This window comes from Candidozyma haemuli (genome assembly GCF_002926055.2).
Source record: "Candidozyma haemuli strain B11899 chromosome Unknown F_2014730914, whole genome shotgun sequence".
Lineage (NCBI taxonomy): Eukaryota > Fungi > Ascomycota > Pichiomycetes > Serinales > Metschnikowiaceae > Candidozyma > Candidozyma haemuli.
Genome location: NW_020289912.1, coordinates 1,024,210 through 1,044,009, shown reverse-complemented (window position 1 = coordinate 1,044,009; position 19,800 = coordinate 1,024,210). Strand labels below are relative to the sequence as shown.

The window sequence follows — 19,800 nt, the reverse complement described above, 5'->3', positions numbered from 1 at the left end:
TTGATAATACAGTAAGCAAATGAAAAATTAGCACCCATTCATGTCCACCCGTACCTCCCCTACTATCGGCCTCATCGCGCTTGACAGAGGTATGCACAATGGTTGCAAAAAAAGAAACATGTGAGACATGTAGATAAGATAAACATATTAATCGAGTCCCAATGGTATTATGGAAATGCTGTCGCTTCCTTGAATGATCAACGCGATGCCGTGTTCAGATTCAAGGCCATAGACAGTTTTGGGACTGTGTATGGGGCTGGCATGTCTCACCATCTCTTGCATCTCCTTATCAAAGAGCACTAGCTGATCCAGGATTTCTGCAATAGACGTATTGTCGCTCTTGAAGAGGACGTAGTTTGCATGCTTATGGCGTGGTAGCACTCCAACAGTTCTTTCGGTTCGAAGATCGTATAACTCAACGCTGTCCTGAAGGACTGTGAGCAAGAGGTTATTATGGACAGATGTGGAATGGTAGTCGCCTTCATCCTTGATATCAGTAAGCTTCTTTTTGGTGATATCAAGTCGTTGTATTTTTTCATGGAGGATAATCAAGTCGAAGGGAAGGTCATCGGAGGCATCTTCTTCGGCTGGCTTGTCCGCCCAATCGACATTCTTCACCTTCTCTGATGCCTTGAGGAAAGTGCTATTGAACTGCCCAAGCAGACGCAAGGTTGTCTTGTTTCCGCTCTTAATCTCGTGCACAGAAATGATCAGCTTGCCGTCCTTGCCCATTCCTGAAACAGCCAATGCGTAATGCTTATTTGCGTTAACTGTAGGGACCTCCACCAAGCTGCATGTTTCCATAACAGACTTTTCATCTTTCAATAATACTTTCGTGCTGGAAGACCCACTATCTTTGCAGGTAAGTACACTGACACCCTTCACAGAAATCACAAGTAGACGCTTCTTGCCCAAGTAGTAAATTCCTAATATCGTGCCGTTCGACAGATCAATACTCGTTTTGAGTATAGGCTCGCCCAGCTCCAACACGGTAACCTGGGAGTCTTCAAGAAACACGATCAGATTCTGGAATGGCTCGAAAAGAGAGCAATTCTTAGCCAAAAGACGAGTCTCCTGGCCGAACCTCACAGACAGTTTTGGTTTGGCAAGTGCATCCTCCGCTTCATCCACAATGACCGTTTCAGTATCTGTTTCGTTGTCGTCTTGTGGGGGTGGCTTACGTGAAATAGATGTGTTTGCAGCATTCTGCTCTGCTAAATCACTCTGAACCAGATCGGCTAGTCGTTGAGCATCTTCCTCAAAGTTCGACAGGAGAAGCTCGTCTCCATTGGCGTCGTTCATGTACCTTGCAAATATGCTTTCTCTTGCCTTTTCATCCTGAGCTTCATTCTCAAACAGGAACCTCTCACTGTCGTCAAGCAATTCATCGAAATCTGTTCCGTGCAGAGTGTTTGGTGCATTGAGATAATTCTTGCTGATCGCCAGAGGAGGTTTCAATACCCTAACCACGTCTCTGATCAGCTTGTTCAACTGGGACCTGGATCGTTGGAGGATCTCAAGATCCACCTGAGGGATCTTCACGTCTGGAACCTGAGAAGAAGTCTGCAGACCATTCAATTGCAACTGTTCCTCGAGCTCCCGGATTCTAATTGCTTGTTTGTCATTGATAAACCTCAACGAGTTCACCTCACTCGTCAATTGCAGAATCTTGTACTTCATTTCAGACTTTTCCAAGTTCGTCGTAATCTTAAACCTCTCCAAATGCGTGAATTCAGACGTCAAGTAGCTGATCACGCCAGGAAGGTTATAATTGGCAGTGGGCAGAGCATTAGGCTGCTGTTGTAGGATGGGATTAGCCGAGTCTTGGTTCTGTTTGGCCTGCTGGCCCCCTTGCAGCTCAAATGCTGTACTATATCCCGAAACTTCTTTTCGATTCGGGTTGATCAGGTACCTTTTACTCATGTGTGGATGGATAACACCAAGTGTATGGATTTGTCGTTATTCGTCTCGAGCACTTGGATCGAGGACTCATTGTGTGGAGGATCACGTGAAGCCTTTAGCTCCAAGAGACGGGTGAAGAGCCCCCTAGAATATAAACTACTGGAGGGGCTATGCTGGAGGATTTAGATTTATTGGTTTCTTTTTTGGGTCTACTGGTTGTGTGGTGTTGTTGTGTGGTATTGGCTTTGGTGTGCTTGGACGTTTCGCAGCCAATAGCGACGAACAGTAGAAGACCACCAAGTACCAGTAATGGTACTTGGAAGAACCAGTCAATTCTTCAATCTAAAGCTTCAACGAGGTTAGAGTCCAGAATGACCATAACAAACACATTCCACCTTTTCTCCTTCCCTCTGCCATATGATTCCCTTCCTCTACGTCAGCTGGTAATGTACTTCCCCAGCCAGGCCATTGTCGCCTTCCCTTTTCCCTACATTCGTGCCTTGTATGTTCATGTATTCGTGCAATTAGTCCATAGTCCACAGCCCAGGCTTAGTTTCCAGAAGCCCAGTCGTTCAAACCGTATCTGTTTCTGGCAATCTCCACAGCGTAAAACTGGATTCTCACAGCGAAAATCGAGTTCTCCTGAGAGTACTCGTCGTCGGCTCTGACTCTTAAAAGCGTTCCAAAGTTGTAGTCGTCGATCTCCTTGAACTTGTCGCAGAAAGCTCTCCACTTGGCCTTGCCTTCTTTGCTCTTCATGGCATCTTCGTTGATCTGGAAAGCAGCCTCCTTCTCCTTGAACTCTGGGAACTGCTCAATCAAAGCTTCGTAGATCTCGTTGTCGTGGTTGGTCAATCTCAAAGAGGATGCCTTGACTTTGGAGATCAAGCTCCAGTAGGCCTCGGCCTGGTGGACAGCCTTGACGGCGAATTGCTTCTCGATGTCCTCGAGGTTCTCGGCTTTTTCAGCGTCAAATTTGGTAGCCATGATGGTATCTAGTTGATGGGTTGTAAGTTCTTCTTTTGGTGCGATGCGCCTGAATTAAAAATTGCAACTTGCCTGCACTGAGTTTTCCACTTGCTGGATGGTAACAGAGGGAGGAAGAGTGGAAGCTGGGGTTGGGTTGGTAAATTATTATGGAAATTTGCTTCGTTGAATATAAGCGTGTTTGCTTGTTTTGGTGTCTGCTCCTTTTTACGAGACAGCTTCTGGTTCACTCTAACCTCTCACCGTCTATGGTCATATCATTTGTTCTAAGTACTTCTAGACACTTTTTTTTTTTTATTTGGAATCGTTCAAAATCCATTCTGCTTCCCTCTTTCCTGAATCGTAAGCTCCATGGATACAGCCGCTACCATCAGCGATAGTGTGTTCGCCAGCGAAACGGATGGTAGAGCCAGATCCCATACCCACACCTTCGTTCTCACCACTAAGATGAATGATTAAATCGTCAGGGCAGTCGCCAGTGCGTACTGCCGAGTAAGCACCTCTTGCAAAGGGGTTTTTGGTCCAGTCTGTAACGATGGTGTTGATTGGATCGGGAACAGAGAAACTGGAAATGTTCAACTTTGAAAGCATAGGCTTCAAGAATGGCCAGGCCTGTTCAGGATGCTCTTCCAAATAGTCTGTAACTGGAGACTGCGTAAGTAAAACCAACGACGGCGTACCAGGCTTCACTCTGGCGTAGTTGACAATGATGCTTGGGTATTCCCATGATTTAGGTACCACTCCAAACGAAGAAACGTCGTCAGGAATAATATCAAATCTGTCCTGATTCTTGTCCCACCAGATCATATCAAACTCGAAAATGACTTTTCCTAGCGATCCTACTGAAATCTGGTCCAAGGCTTCAGTTATAGGCTTAGGAAGCGGAGGTTCCCACGTAATTTTCTGGGGTCCTTCCTTGAGTTTAAGTATACTAAGTGGAACAGTAACAATAACATAGTCCGTATCAATAGTACTTCCATCGGCCAACTCCACTTTATTTTTCTTTGGACCACCTCTAATGTTTCTGCTGATCTTCGTCACTTGGTGCTGCTTCAGGATCTCACAATCGATCTGAGACACCAAATGGTCAATTGCAAACCCGTGGCCTATCTTATTATAGAGATTACGGCCCTGGTGATCCATAGGAGCGTATTTGGCCGAGATATCATAAGATGGAATACCGAACCAAAGCTCATAGTAACGAAAGACCCTGCAGCAGTACCGAAGCTGCTCTGGCGTAAGGAACACCTTATACTTCTCCACGTACAACTTAGCAAGCTCATCTAACGAAATGTCCTTGACTCCCAAGTCCGACATGAAGTACAATTCCATGAACTTTTCCATATCCTCGAGCACTCTGACCAATTTCAAGTTTCCCGAGTCCAATGGGCCATCTTGATCCAGAGCATACATAGCAATATCCTTATCGTCAAAGTACCCATCCTTCGCAGGCACAAACGTGCCATTGTCAATGCTATCATACAACACTGAATTGGTCAAAGCGTCGTGGAACCAGGCTGCACCCAAGTCATACGATACACCCAACTTCGAAGAGTCCTTATCAGTCTTGATTCTGCCTCCAACTCTATCTTGAGCCTCGAGAATCACTATATCTTCCTTGGCAAAACGGCCACTCTTAAGAAGCACTTCTGCAGCCTTGAGGCCTGCAATGCCAGCGCCGATAATTGTCACAGACTTGCTAGACATGGAAAAGACAAGTGTAGTTTGGTTCGTTATCGCAACGGAATTTTTCGCAACAAAAGATGGAGGATAGTGGTAAGAGAAGTCCGAGGCCGAGGTAATGGAGGGGTGGACTGTTATGGGTATAGTTAGTTGGGGGATCTAAATGGCTTCAGTTTTACTTAGGTTTCTTCAATGGCAAAAATTTGGAGAAAGAAGGAGAAGTATATGGTGAACTGGCTGTTGGCAGTGCTGGATTTCGCAGCCAAGAGACGACAAAGTCTGTCTGGTTCACAAATCTAGTCAAGTGAAACGCAAGTTACTGGGGTATCCAGTGACATCGGTAAGCTTGGTAATTACGAGAAATCTTGTTGTTTGGTAGAGTGTATGGATATGAGGTACTTACGAGATGTCATACCAGTGCACTTCAAGTCTGAGCATCACCAATGTTCTTCATTGGAAACCCACCCGCTGAGTCGAAGTCTTCATGTCAACATGACCATTCACAGCCTTGGGATCCATAGAAATGGAAAATTTGACCCATTCAACTTTGGCCCAGCAGAACACAGAGCAGTAGGGTATCTACTGCCACACCACCAGCCATTCACCACTGTTCCTCCAACCATTCCACCTACAAGCACCACGTGCTAGTTTCTATATTCATTATCTACCGGCTCTAGAGGCCCAACGTCCGTCTCACATGGCTCCGTACCTGATTATCGTATTCCTCACGGTGGTCTCTCCACAACTTACAAGCGTCAATATTCGCTCCACTCTCCGGGTTAGGCTCTGCCAACATCGAAATCACACTCAACAAGATCTTCTCAATGCTCTGCACTGGCGACCACCGCTCCTCGGGCCTCTCGTACTGGTTAGGGTCCTCCCCAGGAGGATGCAAAATGCTAATGCACACGGTACCATCAGCGTAGATGTTGGGGTGAAGCAAAGGAGGCGTAAACTTAAGCAGCGGAGGACTCAAAGGGTAGTCCAGAGGGAACTTAAGCGTGGCAGAGAAAACTCCATTCTCGTATGGGGTACCGTCAGGACCCTCCAAAAGACAGTCCCACACAAACAAGTCCTCTTCAGAAACAGGCCCAGCGACAACCCCTGGAGGAGGATCTCGTGATAGTTGCTGGTACTCCTTGAGTAATCTCTTCTGGGCAGTGGAACGTGGAGCCATGTTAGGGGGGTACAAAGTGTTCTGTCAGGAAGCTGAGTGAGGTGGTTGATTTAACGCGCGCCGCTGAAATATCTCGGTTGGATGGTGAGGTAAGTTGGTATGGAAGGGTGGGAAAGATGGTTTGGGACAGTTTTTTGGAGAAAAACTCGGGGAGACGAAAAAGGAGGGTGGCCAAAAAGGGGTTTTTTTGGTTGGTTTTGGTTTTTGTTGTAGTTTGGATTTTTGGAACTGGGTTTTGTGTTTACGGTTTAGTTAGGAATGGTGGTTTTCGCAGCCAAACTGTGGAGTGCTCTCCTGGTTGGTCAGAATGGATAGAGATGGGAATAAAGGTGAAGAAGTATGGGAAAGTGGTGGTCTAAGAAGGGCTTTTTAGGTATTTGGTGGGGTTACTTTTGGGCTTTGGAGGTTTTGAGTAGGGATTATTTGGCCTATTAGTTCTGTCGGTATGTCGTTTGTTTCAGACTGAAGGCTTCTCATGAAGACAGGGAAGAAGCGACATGGTAATCTGTTCACATCAGTTGTAACTTTGCCTTTTCTAAGGACTAGCTAAAAGCTTGGGAGTGACTTTTAGGAGCAATTCAACATACGCTTATACTGTAGCTGTAAGGTTCTTTCGCAGAGGGCCGTAATTGTCTTCTAATATTGTTCTACATTAAAGACAGAGCGAATAAAAGAACCTTTGTCTAAAAACAAGGTTGAAATATGTAAATCCTGGCTGCTAAAGCTCTCCGAAAAATAAATAGTTTTGTCTCCTTTGTTTATGGACCATGAACTATTTTTCACTTTCTTTCTTTTTTTTTTCCACTCTCTTCAATATCTTTTTTGAAAAATGTTTTTCTCTCTTTCAATCCAAAAACTGCTACCTTCACCCTTCCAAAACCCCTTCCCAAACTAAAAGACATTCCTGACATCACCGTTTACGTCAATGGTCCTACTCATACGCTCCAGTGGAATGGCTGCGAAACTCAAGCCACACCTCCACGCTACGACATCCAAAAAGCACAATTCAATATAAAAGAGCTCCCAGTAAGCTCGTTAAATCTATCCCTGAACCCTTCAAAAAGAAAAATACCACCGCCTTGTGTTGGTGATTAGGAGGTTCCACCGCCTTCTAAACTATGGCACACCCGTGCACCGTGAATCAGGCAGTGCCTCTTTTGTCGAGGACCCCAGATTTTCCACCTCAAAGCTTCTACGCTACAAACCCATAACTTACTAGTGTAAAATGGCTCAGACTCTCGCTGCAAAGGTCAAGAATGTCTTGAGTGGCGATACTGTGGTGCTTGTGCCCACCAAAACCGCTCAATTCCCGGTTCCTGAGCGTACTTTGACGCTTCAGTACGTCAGAGGTGATTCGTTTCTTGCCAAAGAGTTCTTGAGACAGTTGGTTATTGGCAAGGAGGTGAAGTTTGAGGTTCTTTTCAAGATGCCAACCACAGGTAAGGAGTTTGGTGACATCAAGGCTCCAATTTTCTCCTCTTTAATCGAGTACTTGTTGGAACATGGCATGGTCAAGCTCAAGGACAATATTCGTGTGGAAGATGAACTGAATGTTGAATTTGTGGAAAACTTGAAGAAGTTGGAACAGCAGGCTCAGACAAAGAAGCTTGGAATCTGGGACGCCAAGTTCCAGGAGCCAGACGTGGTGCCATTGTCTGAAGATATTGAAGCTTCCTCTCAGAAGCTGCCTTTGAACACCATTGTGGAAAAGGTTATCAGTGGAGACAGAATTATTGGACGTATTCTTGTTAACAAGAACAAGCATGTGCTGCAGCCATTGCTTTTGGCTGGTATCAAGACTCCTAGAACTGATGATCCTTCTGCTACCGTTGTCAAGGTCGCTCAGCAGGCTAAACAGTTTGTTGAAGATCGTCTTTTGAGCACAAAGAGCAACATCAAGGTTAAAGTCATTGGTCACAACCAGGCTGGTCTTCCATTGGTGATTGTTGAGCATCCATCTGGTAACAACATCCACGAGAAGCTCTTGGAGAACGGTTTCGCTGAGGTGGTCGACTGGCAGTCTTCTTTGATTGGTTCCTCAATCATGAGCGGTTTGAGAAAAGCTGAACAAACCGCCAAGGCTTTGGGTAAAGGTCAGTTTGCTTCCGTGTCTGTTGCTCAGCCTTCTGCTGGTGGCGCTTCAAGCTCTAAGATATCTTCCAAGACGTTGAGACCTGGCGTGACTGTCGACAGTGTGACTATCACCAAGGTAATTAATGCTGATACCTTTAATGTTCGCTTGCCAAATGCTGAAGAGATAACCGTGCAATTGGCTTCTTTGAGAGCACCAAGACCAAATGACTCTACCGTCACTTCTAACTCTCTGCAGCAGCAGGCCTTGGTTCAGATGGCTCGTGAGTTTTCGAGAAACTTGGCCATTGGTAAATCAGCTTCTATGTACATTGACGGCTTTAGAGGTGCCAATGAGGAGTTGGGATTGGACTCCCGTTTCTTGGTTTCCCTCAAAATCAACAACAAGGACGTCTCCGAGCAGATAGTGTCCCACGGTTATGCTACTGTCATCAAGCACAATAAGCAGACATCCGGAGAGAGATCGATGAACTGGGACAGACTTGTGGAGCTTGAAGAGGAGCAGAAGAAGTTAGGAAAGAAGGGTGTCTACTTCAACGGAGGTGACATTTCAAAGATCCTCACCATCGATTCTCGTGTCGTGAATGCATCTGAGAATGTTCAGAAGGCTAAGACCTTCTTCAACGGTTTCCAGAAGAAGGGCCGTATTTCTGGCTTTTACGTGGAGTTCGTCTCTGGTGTCAACCGTGTTAAGTTATACAACCCTAGAGAGGGCACCAAGTTGACGTTGATCTTGGGTGGTTTGACTAACAGCAAGGCCCAGGAGACAGGTGCTGATGGTCTCGAGTACATGAACAAAAAGTACTTGCAGAGAAACGTTGAGTTTGATATCTATGATACCGACAAGATTGGCGGTTTCATTGGTAACTTATACGCAAACGCCCAGGCCTTGAAGCCTGTCCAAATTGAGCTCTTGAGCAACGGTTTGGCTTCTGTCCATGGACTTGCTGTGAGCTCCAACAAGTATGGTGCTGAGCTTGAAAAGGCCGAGGATGCTGCCAAGGCAGCTCATAAAGGTATTTGGAAGGACTACGATGAAGAGAAGGCTCAGAATGAAGCCAACGCCGCCAGTGAAAAGTTGCAACAGCTCAACTTGGAAGCTGCTAAGCCTAAGTTCTTCAACATTGAAGTCGTTGACATCAGTCCCTCTCAAATTTTGTCATACCACTTGATTGACGCTGACACGTCGGCCAAGTTCACACAATTCAAGAAGGAGTTCAACGATTTCCACTCGCAGAACGCTAGTGCTAGCGCCAATTCTGCTGACTCCCCAATCAACTTGACCAAGGGTCCTAGAAAGAATGAAATTGTGTCCGCCAAGTTCACCGAAAACGGCAAGTACTACCGTGCTAAGGTGTTGAACTTTGACCGTTCTTCTAACAAGTACGAAGTGAAGCACGTTGATTTCGGCAACATCGATAAAGTGGGATTGTCTGACTTGAGAGCTTTACCTAAGAAGTACAGTACTGACTTGATCAAGCCTTTCGCTCACACATTGAAGTTGCAGAACATCACCTTGCCTCCAACCCAGCCTAACGACTACTTGACCGAGGCTATCTACGTTTTGGAAGACTTGACTTTCGACAAGAAGCTTGTTCTCAGTGGTCTTCCATCCACCAGCCCTGGCGTCGAGTACGATGGTATCTTGTACGACGCTGAAAAGTCCTTACAAGACCTGTCCTACACTCTCAACAAGCAGTTGGTGTCTGAAGGATACGGTATTGTTGACACTCGCGCACCAAGCCACTTGAAGAACTACGTTGATGAGCTTGTTGCCACCGAAAAGAAGGCCAAGAGTGAGCGTCTTGGATGTTGGGAGCTTGGCGACATCACCCAGGGCGACGACGACTTCTAAGGCATAGTCGCGGAAGCCCAGTAGTCCAGTAGTCCCGAGCCGTACTGGTAGATAAATCAAAAAAACTAATAAAACGATAATAGCATTGTTTTTGTGTAAATAAACTCTCGATAGTCGTTTAAAATTACCCAACATGCATTTTCTAATCCATTCTCTGAGCCTCTTTTATTTTTTTTTTTGGGGTCGCCTCTTATCTTCTTCCACCTTCTGTACTAGCGCGCCGGGTAACCCCACGCCATACGTTCCGAAAATTTCGCCAGCTGGTTCCTCTATCACGGTTCCAACCAACTACTATTAACCACCAGCCATGAACCCAGCTATTACCAACTTGGCCCTCATGCTAGTCATGATGCAGGTCTCCCGTCGTTTGGACTTGGAGGACCCAGGTATCTTGCTTTACGTGAGAATCGCCTACCTTTCTTGCCAGTTCATTGCCTTCGCTGTGTGCCTCTATGTCAAGTACACCATCAACCAGAAGAACGACTTGACCACGTTGAAGTACGTCGAGCCAGCCAACCCTATGGGAGGTCAGCCAGAGCCAAAGGCTGTGGTCACTACTGTCAAGGAATACGACTTGAAGCAGGTTGACACTCAGATCAAGGGCCTTTTCACCTCGTTAGCCATGATGGGATTCATGCATGTGTACATGAAGTACACCAACCCATTGGTGATGCAGAGTGTTTCTTCTGTTAAGAGTGCTTTGGAGACCAACATTGTCAAGATCCACCTTTGGGGCAAGCCAGCCTCTGGCGACTTGAAGAGACCATTCAAGGCTGCTCCAGGTTTGTTGCAGGCTTTGCAAGGCGCTGGTGAGGTCAAGACAGACAAGGCTTCTATCGATGCTGCTGAGACCAGCGGTGTCGGTGGTATTAAGGAGGAGTAATTTATAAACGCTTATAATACAGCTTCGTTTTCTATATACATTTTATTCGGGGGCCACAAGAATGCACTCCTGCTCTTTTCCACGAACGAATCCGATGGTGTCCAAGAGCTTGGTGCTGACAATGAGTTCTCTCACCGTCCACTTGCCCTTGTTGTAGATTTCTGGAACAGACAGGTTCATTGGAATAATCATATTCTCGTAAAGTTGCCTAAACTGCACCACCTCAGCGGCGTCCATCTCCGTCTCCGCGTCCATTTTCTGGAACGCCTTCTTGATCCATTCAGGCAAGTAATTCTGCTCTTCGTCTTTCTTGGTCTTGATGTACTCGTCTCGGTTGTAACATCTGATAAGGTAGAGAAGCCAAATCTGGTCCATGAGCTGCTTCTCCACAATATCTTCCCATGAAGTGACACCCATTGTGAGTAGAAGAGACCTCACAAACGTGTGGTCCCTCTTGTAAACGCCTTTAAGTGTCAAGAGAGAATTCTTCTTCTCGTCCAAAAGCGCCTTCTCCATGTGTTTGATGTGTTTGACTGCAGCATCAAGGATCTTCTTCTGCAGTTTAAGGTAGATTCTAGTATTGACTGTGTTGGGATTGGACGAGTCAGCAGGAAGCTTAGAGTAGTTCAAGAGGCCCGCCTTAGACTCAACGGCCTGTCTTAAATGGTTGAGACCGCTAAGTCTCATCCTCAATGAGAGATCCTTCTCCCACTTGGACTTGACAAGCCATTGGAAAAGCAAAATCAAGTTTTCTGGAACGTGTTTCTTGGTGATGAAGAAAAGAAGACCGTCTTTATAGTCTTCGTAATTTGTCGACTTTCTCTTCTCTTCTCCTGTAACAACGGATGTTGTGTAGTCCGAAATCTTGGGCAAAACCATTCCGTTTGCCTCTAACTCTGGCAACATTTCTAGTGGCACCTTGACTTTGAGCGCCACGGAGTCTGCCTCGTTGTTATCGATACAGAAACCGTAGGCTAAAAGAAGCTCCTCGTTACCTTTCTGGCCGTAGTTATTAAAAAGCTGCTCGTCCTTCTTGAGAGGAGACTTTGTCTCGAATACGAACTGGTCATTCTTCACAGACCAAAAGACCTCTGAAGATGGATTATGGTTCAACAAATCAATCACTGGCAAAAGAACGGCACTGTCTTCCTGCTGGTAATCTATAGCTTTAGCAGAGGCGCTATCCTTAAGCAAGTAGCCAGGGAACGATCTCGACTTAAAAATCATACTCGCCCACAAGTAACTAGGAAACGAAGTCCAGTTGTTAAAGTTCGATCCCTCACCAATAATATACCCATGAAGCTCTTCGTCAGTATGGAACTTCTGTTCATAGTAAAACTTCATATTGATGAAATGTTCCTTGGGCTTTTCAATGGATTCAGGCAAAATGTTGATGATCAGCCACCACTCTTCCACGAGATTGGCAATGTTCTCACGCAAAGAGCTACCCAAATTGGAGCCCTTCAACTGTGCCGTTTCCTCTGGACTCCAAAGGTAAGGACATGCTCTCATCTCAGGGAATTGAGGAAGCGAGGCAATGTAAGCCTTGAAGGTCGACTTGTCCAAGTTCTCCGGGACTCTCTCGTAAGCCAAGAACAACTTAAGCAAAGTATTGATATTCTTTGTTTTAGGAACGAGGTCCTCGAATTCCGAGCCAAATCCTTCAATAGCATCAGAAAGCTTCAAGGCTATCGATACAGGGATCTTAATCTGAGCAGACTTGATATCCTTAGACACATAAGCAGCGTTTCCAGAGTCCAGCGACTCCTTAAACTCAATTTCCGAGCTCACTTTCGAGCCCTTTTTCTTTGCCCACGAAAGAAGTGCCTCGAGACTTGCCATAGTGTGGGTTTCTAGAAGAAGGCAATGGTAGTGGGTTGCGATGTCTGAAGTTCGCGAAGACCTGAACTATGGGGTAATGATGGGAGCACTGGGAATGGACAATTGTATGGAAGAGGAATGCAAAGAGAGTTGAAAGAAGGTGGAGAGAAGAAGAGTTGGATGCTTAAATAAATAGGAATGGCTTTTATGGGTGCACTTGGTGGCGTTGCTGATTGGTGGCCTGGGGCTCATTTGCCACCACAGCCCCAGAGGCAACTCAAAAGGCCCCAAAAGGGAAGTTCCATTTGGATGGCAATACTATTGATATTTCAATAACCTAGGATAAATCAGATAGAGTTTGGATGTCTCTTTCCGTTGTTTCCGTAGGGGTTCGTACCTTTTCGCAGCCATGTCTGCCACGAGAGTCAGCCATACAAAATGGACCATAAGGGGTGGTAAAAGGAACGCTTTAGAGTCGTCACAATATCTTAAATATCTTAATATCCCTCTTTTCTACTGTCTTTGCTGGAAGGTGAGATTCCTAGACGACTACTAAATCGTTCAGACCTGCATATAGTGCAACGACCATCACCCCATCAGACTTACTTATTGGCTACCCATTTCCAGCTACTTAGAAAATGCTTCCTATATTGCGCCGCCAGCTGCTCGTGAAGGCTCCTTTACTATCCAGTCGTCTTCTTCATTCCTCGAGGATTCTCTGGAACCAACAAAAACCCGAGAAACCTTCAAATGAGACTGAAAAATTAAACGACCAGAAATCACAGCCAAACTACAAGAAAAGACCTCTTAGTCGTGTCGCCATTGGCGGATCTCTGGAACTGAAGAAGCTTCCAGCATCTAAGGGTATTGAATTTGCTGCTTGGAGAGCCGTATTGGTTCTTATCATCGGTGGTGGTATCTTCACGTGGTGGTTCTCTAGAGAGAAGGAGAAGTTGAGACTCCAGAAGGAAGTGGAGGCCAAGCGTGGTGTTGGAAAGCCTTTAATCGGTGGAAACTTCACCTTGGTTGACGAAAAGGGTAACACTTTCACCCAGGAGAACTTAAAGAACAACCAGAAGAAGTTTTCCATACTCTACTTTGGCTTCACACACTGTCCTGATGTCTGTCCTGATGAGTTGGACAAGTTGGGCGATATGTTGGAGGATTTGAAACAGAACCTGAACATCGAGTTGCAGCCAGTCTTCATCACCTGTGATCCTGCCAGAGACAGTTCCGAGGTGATCAACCAGTACTTGGAAGATTTCCACCCAAGCATCATCGGATTGACCGGTACTTACGAGCAAGTCAAGAATGTGTGTAAGAAGTTCAGAGTTTACTTCTCGACTCCGCCAGATGTGAAGCCAGGCCAGGATTACTTGGTCGACCACTCTATCTTCTTCTACCTCATGGACTGTGAAGGAAACTTTGTGGATGTCATTGGCAGAGAGGTTGACGCCAAGCTGGGCGCTGAAAAGATCAAAAAGTATGTCGAGTCGTTTGTTCCCGAGGCTGAAAGGGAGGCTCGTAAGAGTTCCTGGTTGGGATTCCTTTATAAATAAGTTTACAGTCTACACCGCATGTACATAGCTAAGGACGAAATCCATTTGAACAGATTTGGAAGCCATACACTTTTTCTGGCTTATTATCTGTGTCTCTCTGATTTCAATCAATAAAGTGAAAACAGACTGAAAGAGGTTAGTCCATATACTAGTCTAAAGAGGCCTACCACATATAGCCGCACCGAGACGAAAGTGGGCACACCTGCACATACCACTGTCGCTTTAACGGCTCGCATGGTATGCGCTTAGGAGTTCCAGCTCTGAGGTTTTAATGTACCAAGATGGAAAAACTTCTCTAGTAACCACAAAAACTCGTATTTTTCCAAGATGGCCGATGACAAGAAGTCCCTCGTCAACGAATATGTCGAGTCGCCCACCGAGTCAAATGTCATCAGGGACTCAAAGTACCTACTGTGGATATACAAGCTCGATACCCTCGGTGTGGAGTTAAGAGGAATCGAGAGAGTCACCCCTGACGAAAAGGTATCTGATGGGAAGTGGAAACTGTTTCTTCAGGTCATAGGGCTCTGGTTGGCAGCGTGTGGCGGTGTAACTACTATGTCGTCGTTTTTCCTACCGACTTTACTGTTTTACTTGGACTTGAAGTCTGCCTTAATAGCGTCGCTCTTGGGGGTCAACTTGGGTAACCTTGTGCCTGCTTATACTTCTACAATGGGGCCACAGTCGGGGTGCCGTCAGATAGTGACTGCCAGGTTCTTGTTTGGACAATGGTTTGTTAAGGTTGTGGCAATTATTGTTATTATTGGGGCATCGGTTGGTCGGTGATTAACTGTGTTGCAGGAGGCCAACTCTTACTGGCAATCAGTAATGCTGAACTAGAAGTTGGAATTGCTGTTGTGATGGTCGTCAGTTGGATCATTGGAGTGTTTGGAATCAGAGTTCTACTTAAATTCCAGACCATCTTGGCCATTCCAACCAATGTGGCTATCTTGTTGTTCTACATTGTGGTGTGCAAGAAGATTGACCAGATTCCAGAAACCAACCAGCAGATAAGGGATATGAATTTGGACCTGCAAACTAATGCTGGACACTGGCTCTCGGTAATTGCCCTTGCCTACTCAGTCACAGCTACGTGGGGTGGAGGAGCCTCTGATTACTATATACTCTTTCCAGATGATACTCCTACATGGCAAGTGTTTACGCTTACGTTTTTGGGTATTGCAGTGCCTTCAAACTTTGCAGCTGTCTGTTCAGTTATCGCTGGTGCTATCGCCTTTTCATATGAACCTTGGGCTGACAACTATGATGCATATGGTATTGGAGGTATTTTTGCCCTGGCGTTTGAACCATGGCATGGGTTTGGTAAATTTGTCGTTGTTGTCTTGTACATTTCGCTTATCTGCAACAACATTATGAACACTTATTCTTGTGCATTGGAGTTCCAGCTTATAGACTTTAGGTTGACATACATTCCTCGGTGGATCTGGGTCACTGTTGTTGCTGTGATTTACTTGGTGCTTGCCTTGGCTGGAAAAGAAGACCTTAACAATATCTTGAGTAACTTCTTGCCAATGTTGGGTTACTGGATTACCATTTACATCACCTTGCTTTTGGAGGAAAACTTGATTTTCAGGTCCACCAAAGCCACCAAAAGACTCCATTACAACGAGTTTGACGGCACCGACGAAGGCAGCCTTAAGTCATTGTACAACTGGGCAAATTGGAATAGGCCCGCACAGAGAAGTATGGGTCTTGCAGCCACTTTTGCTTTCCTTTGTGGTGTTGCAGGAGCCGTTCTAGGCATGAACCAGGTCTACTACGCTGGTGTGTTGGCTGAAAAGGTTGGCGACGAAGGAGCTGATCTTGGTATGTGGATGTGTATTGGGTTCGCTGGCTTGGTTTATCCGCCAACGAGGTACCTTGAACTTAAGAAGTTTGGTCGGTGAGCTCAAGAGGAATGAAATGGTAAACGTGAAAGAGGTGTAATTGCACAGTATATAGTTCTACATCTTCCATTAATGAGCGTCCAGCTCGAAAGGTAATTCCATGTTCGTATTCGAGGTTGAAGTAGAGACAAGTAGAGGACGAACTTTCGAAGTCGTTTATGCGAAGTAGACTTTCAATATCTATTTTTCAATGGGAGAACACTTCCAGCCATTGAGTCCTCAATACCATAGAGCATCTCCTGATGACAGGTGAATGAGACTACCTACCATTTTCTACCTCTGCCTCCAAAACCCAAACAAAAAACGGCATTCGTCAAACCAAATCCTCCTTCTCCTTCCCCCACCATCCCCGTATTCCCCAAATTCACCATCATCCCACTTTTGTGACTCTGGGTATTTTGCAGCCATTCGTCTGACCTGCATGGCGCCTTGGGCTTATCTGGGGTAAATAAAAAGGCTTCCGCGCTCGCTTATCAAAATGGTGGAAGCTTCAACTACAATGGCAGGGCTCACAAAGGACCAAATCGATACTTTTGAAAGGGAAGGAATGCTCTGTATTCCTGATTTTTTAACTGGAAAACAGATTGAAACGCTTATGGGGCGCTCACGTGACTTTTTGGCGCTGTTCGATCCGGCTGCTCATCCAAAGACTCAGTTCAAGACTGGTGATAATGATCATGTGGGCGATGAGTATTTCTTTGATTCTTCAGATAAGATATCGTATTTCTTTGATACTGATGCGTTTGACGATGAGGGAAAGTTGAGGTACTCCAAAGAATTGGCCATTAACAAGATTGGACATGGCTTACATATGAAAGACGAGACGTTTGAGGAAATCACCTTTGATGAAAAAGTACAGGCTATTGCGAGAGACCTTGAGTATAAGGATCCTCGTGTTCTTCAGAGTATGTTGATTTTCAAAAACCCGGTTTCTGCCAAGTCGTCGTCTCGTGAAAACGCTGTGCCTCCTCATACTGACGCTACTTTCTTGTTCACCAAGCCTCAAACGGCATTGGGATTCTGGTTTGCTTTGGAAGATTGTACGAAAGAGAATGGATGTCTTTCGTATAACCCTGGAACGCACAAAACGATCCCTGTGACAAAACGTTTTGTGAAAATCGATAAGGGCGCCAGTGGCTGTAATTTCATTCCTGTGGACCACAAGGAAGCCACCCAGGAAGATGATGAAAAGGACTATAAGTTAGTGGAGTGCAAAGCTGGCTCTCTTATTTTGATCAACAACTCTGTGCTTCACAAGTCAGAAAAGAACCATCTGGATAAGTCCAGGTATGCTTATGCGTTCCATGTGATCGACGGGACCGCAGAGTATGATGGTTTGAACTGGCTCCAGGTTCCCCCATCGCCTGAGGGCGGTACTGAGTTTTCCAAGCTCTTCGAACCTCCACAACGCAATGTCCAAGTTTCATGAACAGAACATGCATGAGCTTCACAGCACAGTCAAAAGCAAGGGCTTAGCTCGGTCCTCATATGTCGACATCTTCATTTGATGTAATAAAAACGTAACGAAATCATTCAATAGGAACAAGTTGTAATCAGCTCTCTATAAACAGACTATTCAGATTGCACAATAGAAAGGGTTTTGACTACACAGAAAACTCTACCTTCCATAAATGTGGTCCTGAATGCATTGCTCAGTATAAAGCGGTTATATAATGCCCATAAAGTCTGCATTGTTCTTTGTAGATGCAATAGCTCTATTATTACCGCTTAGTCTTACTGGTTACTTATGTCGTTCAATGAGGCAGTAAAGGCCAACTACCTGGCCTTACCCCAAGCAAAAGACTTAAATAAATAGTTCCATCAAACTACAAACAGCAAAGGACCTTGACTATATTCTTCAATTCTTTATCTTCCTACTCCATCAGTTCATGGAGGGTCAAGAGCTTATCGGTGACGCAGCGCTCCTAACCAAAGAGTCAAACTCCTAGATGGTCCGAGTCCGCCAGGGTCCTGCTCTGGCGTCTCTAAAGCTCAACCCAAACCTAAAGTTTCTCCAAATTACAAACACAGAAAAAGCCACTTTGAAAATACGTCAAACTACACATAACCACCATTTCATGACCTGTCTGGGGAACCCTCATGTCGTTACCTGCGAGGTATAAATACTCGGGGTTTCCCTCTTGCCCCTCGAGAATCCGCATTTTTTTGGAACACCCCCACCTATTTGGCCCTTTCGAGTATCTTAGTGATTTTATTCGAATTAAAGGTCACCTTCAGCAGCTAATTACACTTTCTTATTTATCATCTATCGCTTTGGCTGAATCCCCTTGACAGCTGGAGTTCCTTTCCTTATTTGCCTTCCTTTATTACTGATCCGTTCCTGCGTGTGGGAGACCCTGACACGATAAGCTCCTGAGATAAGGACAACCGGGACCACCACCTTTTTCTTTCCCAGATTTTGACTTGTGACGAATCGGATTCGTTTGAGTGTTTCTGTTGACCCCATTATTGCCGTTTATCACTTGCTTTTTGCTTCAATCGCCTGCAGTCGACTTTTAGTCTATATCAGCCACAGTTCCGCCCCCTGATGTCTGAACTGAGAAACATCAAGCTTGGCTCCGAGCCCGTTGTCGTAGGGAGAGCTCTGCGTAACAGCTCGGATAGGCCCTCGTTGACGACCAACTTGTACCTTGCCAATAACCATATTTCCAAGTTCCACGCTGTGGTGTATAGGGAGGATGGTGCTGTGTATATCAAGGATACGGGCTCTACCTTTGGTACCATTCTCAACAATATCTTGATAGCTCCCAATGATCCTCATGTCTTGAAGAAAGGGGACGTTTTGGGGCTTGTGGTTAACCGTCCAGCCAATGTGGTTGAGACATGGCGGTTAAGCGAGCTGTTCCCAAGTAACATCCCCTTGGATCGCGTGCTCAACCCATGGGTCCACTTGCAGTTCGATATTGATTTTTCCGATGATTTGCTTATTTTGAATTCTAAGAATAAGTCCACCGATGAAGCTTGTTCTGTGGCTCTCGATGTCACAGATGTCACTCGGACTCCGGAGTACGAGGATAATGTCTCGCAAGCTGAAGAGCCTTCAAGCTACTCGGAGGACCCAGCCCAGGTGGTGAAGGTTGTTTCAGAGGACGAGGCACCCGAGGAAGTCAAATTCGTGAAGGAGATTGTTCTTACCCGTGAACTTCCTGCTACGGAACTGCAAGTTGACGTTGATACCAGTTCTACCGTTGATAAGCATGATCCACAACCGGAGCCAGCCATTGCACCTCAAGATGAAGAGGATTTGAAGGATTTGGTTCCTTGTGCTTTCACTGAGCCCGAACCATATGCTTACTATGATGAACCTTCTAGTGAGGAAAGTGGGAACGAGGAGGTTGAGCCTTCTCTGGATGTCGAGGAAAGTGTCAATGAAGAGGTTGAGCCTTCCCTGGAAATCGAAGAAAGTGACAGCTCCGATGCAGATATTTCCCACGATGCTTTAGATACTGCTAAAAGTAACGAAGCTGTTCATGATGAAGGTGAATCGATTAGCAAACAGCTCGACGACTTTTCCGACGAAGATTTGGATAGATTCGGCTGGAACGAAGATACTGTTTCTGAGTCAGATAGTGACGAGAATGATTTCCTTAGTGATAAGTCTGATGATGAAGATGCCGACACATCACTCTCAGATGCATTTGATTCCTGCCCATGTGGAGTTAAGCGTACGTACGAAGAGGCAGAGCTAGAGGTGAAGCCAGAGCTTGTTGCTGAGGAGCCTCAGTCCAAGAAGCAAAGGCTGTTGACTGTATCGTTACTTAAGGAAGTCGGTAAAGGCGCTCTATACGTTGCCGGTACTGTGATAGCATTGATTGCCTATGGTCGGTCTCTTGAAAACCAATGATACCACAGTTAGAGTTTATAGTTTTATGTTTTAATGGTACATTATACTTAACATCTCTACAATTGCTAAT

General features: G+C 45.6%; 11 protein-coding genes across 11 annotated transcripts; 6 read left to right on the top strand and 5 right to left on the bottom strand. All coding sequences in view use genetic code 12, as the record gives it.

Moving 5' to 3' along the window:
* Window positions 1-147: 147 nt before the first annotated feature.
* Window positions 148-1,923, bottom strand: CXQ85_004125 (uncharacterized protein; the record flags this gene model as incomplete). The annotated part of the gene is made up of 1 exon (XM_025487755.1): window positions 148-1,923. One exon carries the CDS (start codon window positions 1,921-1,923, stop codon window positions 148-150), a length of 1,776 nt encoding a protein of 591 aa, XP_025344771.1.
* A 528-nt stretch (window positions 1,924-2,451) lies between these two features.
* CXQ85_004124 (uncharacterized protein) lies at window positions 2,452-2,889 on the bottom strand (the record flags this gene model as incomplete). Its single annotated transcript, XM_025487754.1, has 1 exon — window positions 2,452-2,889. One exon carries the CDS (start codon window positions 2,887-2,889, stop codon window positions 2,452-2,454), a length of 438 nt encoding a protein of 145 aa, XP_025344770.1.
* A 294-nt stretch (window positions 2,890-3,183) lies between these two features.
* On the bottom strand, window positions 3,184-4,596 carry CBP1 (Cbp1p; the record flags this gene model as incomplete). Its single annotated transcript, XM_025487753.1, has 1 exon — window positions 3,184-4,596. The coding sequence occupies one exon, from the start codon at window positions 4,594-4,596 to the stop codon at window positions 3,184-3,186; it is 1,413 nt and encodes a 470-aa protein (XP_025344769.1).
* Window positions 4,597-5,245: 649 nt separating this feature from the next.
* CXQ85_004122 (E2 ubiquitin-conjugating protein) lies at window positions 5,246-5,749 on the bottom strand (the record flags this gene model as incomplete). Its single annotated transcript, XM_025487752.1, has 1 exon — window positions 5,246-5,749. The coding sequence occupies one exon, from the start codon at window positions 5,747-5,749 to the stop codon at window positions 5,246-5,248; it is 504 nt and encodes a 167-aa protein (XP_025344768.1).
* A 1,225-nt stretch (window positions 5,750-6,974) lies between these two features.
* Window positions 6,975-9,695, top strand: CXQ85_004121 (uncharacterized protein; the record flags this gene model as incomplete). Its single annotated transcript, XM_025487751.1, has 1 exon — window positions 6,975-9,695. The coding sequence occupies one exon, from the start codon at window positions 6,975-6,977 to the stop codon at window positions 9,693-9,695; it is 2,721 nt and encodes a 906-aa protein (XP_025344767.1).
* Window positions 9,696-10,002: 307 nt separating this feature from the next.
* Window positions 10,003-10,578, top strand: PHO88 (Pho88p; the record flags this gene model as incomplete). Its single annotated transcript, XM_025487750.1, has 1 exon — window positions 10,003-10,578. One exon carries the CDS (start codon window positions 10,003-10,005, stop codon window positions 10,576-10,578), a length of 576 nt encoding a protein of 191 aa, XP_025344766.1.
* Window positions 10,579-10,620: 42 nt separating this feature from the next.
* Window positions 10,621-12,420, bottom strand: CXQ85_004119 (protein-lysine N-methyltransferase; the record flags this gene model as incomplete). The annotated part of the gene is made up of 1 exon (XM_025487749.1): window positions 10,621-12,420. One exon carries the CDS (start codon window positions 12,418-12,420, stop codon window positions 10,621-10,623), a length of 1,800 nt encoding a protein of 599 aa, XP_025344765.1.
* Window positions 12,421-13,037: 617 nt separating this feature from the next.
* Window positions 13,038-13,958, top strand: SCO1 (Cu-binding protein; the record flags this gene model as incomplete). The annotated part of the gene is made up of 1 exon (XM_025487748.1): window positions 13,038-13,958. The coding sequence occupies one exon, from the start codon at window positions 13,038-13,040 to the stop codon at window positions 13,956-13,958; it is 921 nt and encodes a 306-aa protein (XP_025344764.1).
* Window positions 13,959-14,285: 327 nt separating this feature from the next.
* Window positions 14,286-15,865, top strand: FCY24 (Fcy24p; the record flags this gene model as incomplete). Its single annotated transcript, XM_025487747.1, has 2 exons — window positions 14,286-14,740; window positions 14,785-15,865. The coding sequence occupies 2 exons, from the start codon at window positions 14,286-14,288 to the stop codon at window positions 15,863-15,865; spliced, it is 1,536 nt and encodes a 511-aa protein (XP_025344763.1).
* A 499-nt stretch (window positions 15,866-16,364) lies between these two features.
* Window positions 16,365-17,294, top strand: CXQ85_004116 (uncharacterized protein; the record flags this gene model as incomplete). The annotated part of the gene is made up of 1 exon (XM_025487746.1): window positions 16,365-17,294. The coding sequence occupies one exon, from the start codon at window positions 16,365-16,367 to the stop codon at window positions 17,292-17,294; it is 930 nt and encodes a 309-aa protein (XP_025344762.1).
* Window positions 17,295-18,413: 1,119 nt separating this feature from the next.
* Window positions 18,414-19,730, top strand: CXQ85_004115 (uncharacterized protein; the record flags this gene model as incomplete). Its single annotated transcript, XM_025487745.1, has 1 exon — window positions 18,414-19,730. One exon carries the CDS (start codon window positions 18,414-18,416, stop codon window positions 19,728-19,730), a length of 1,317 nt encoding a protein of 438 aa, XP_025344761.1.
* Window positions 19,731-19,800: the final 70 nt, after the last annotated feature.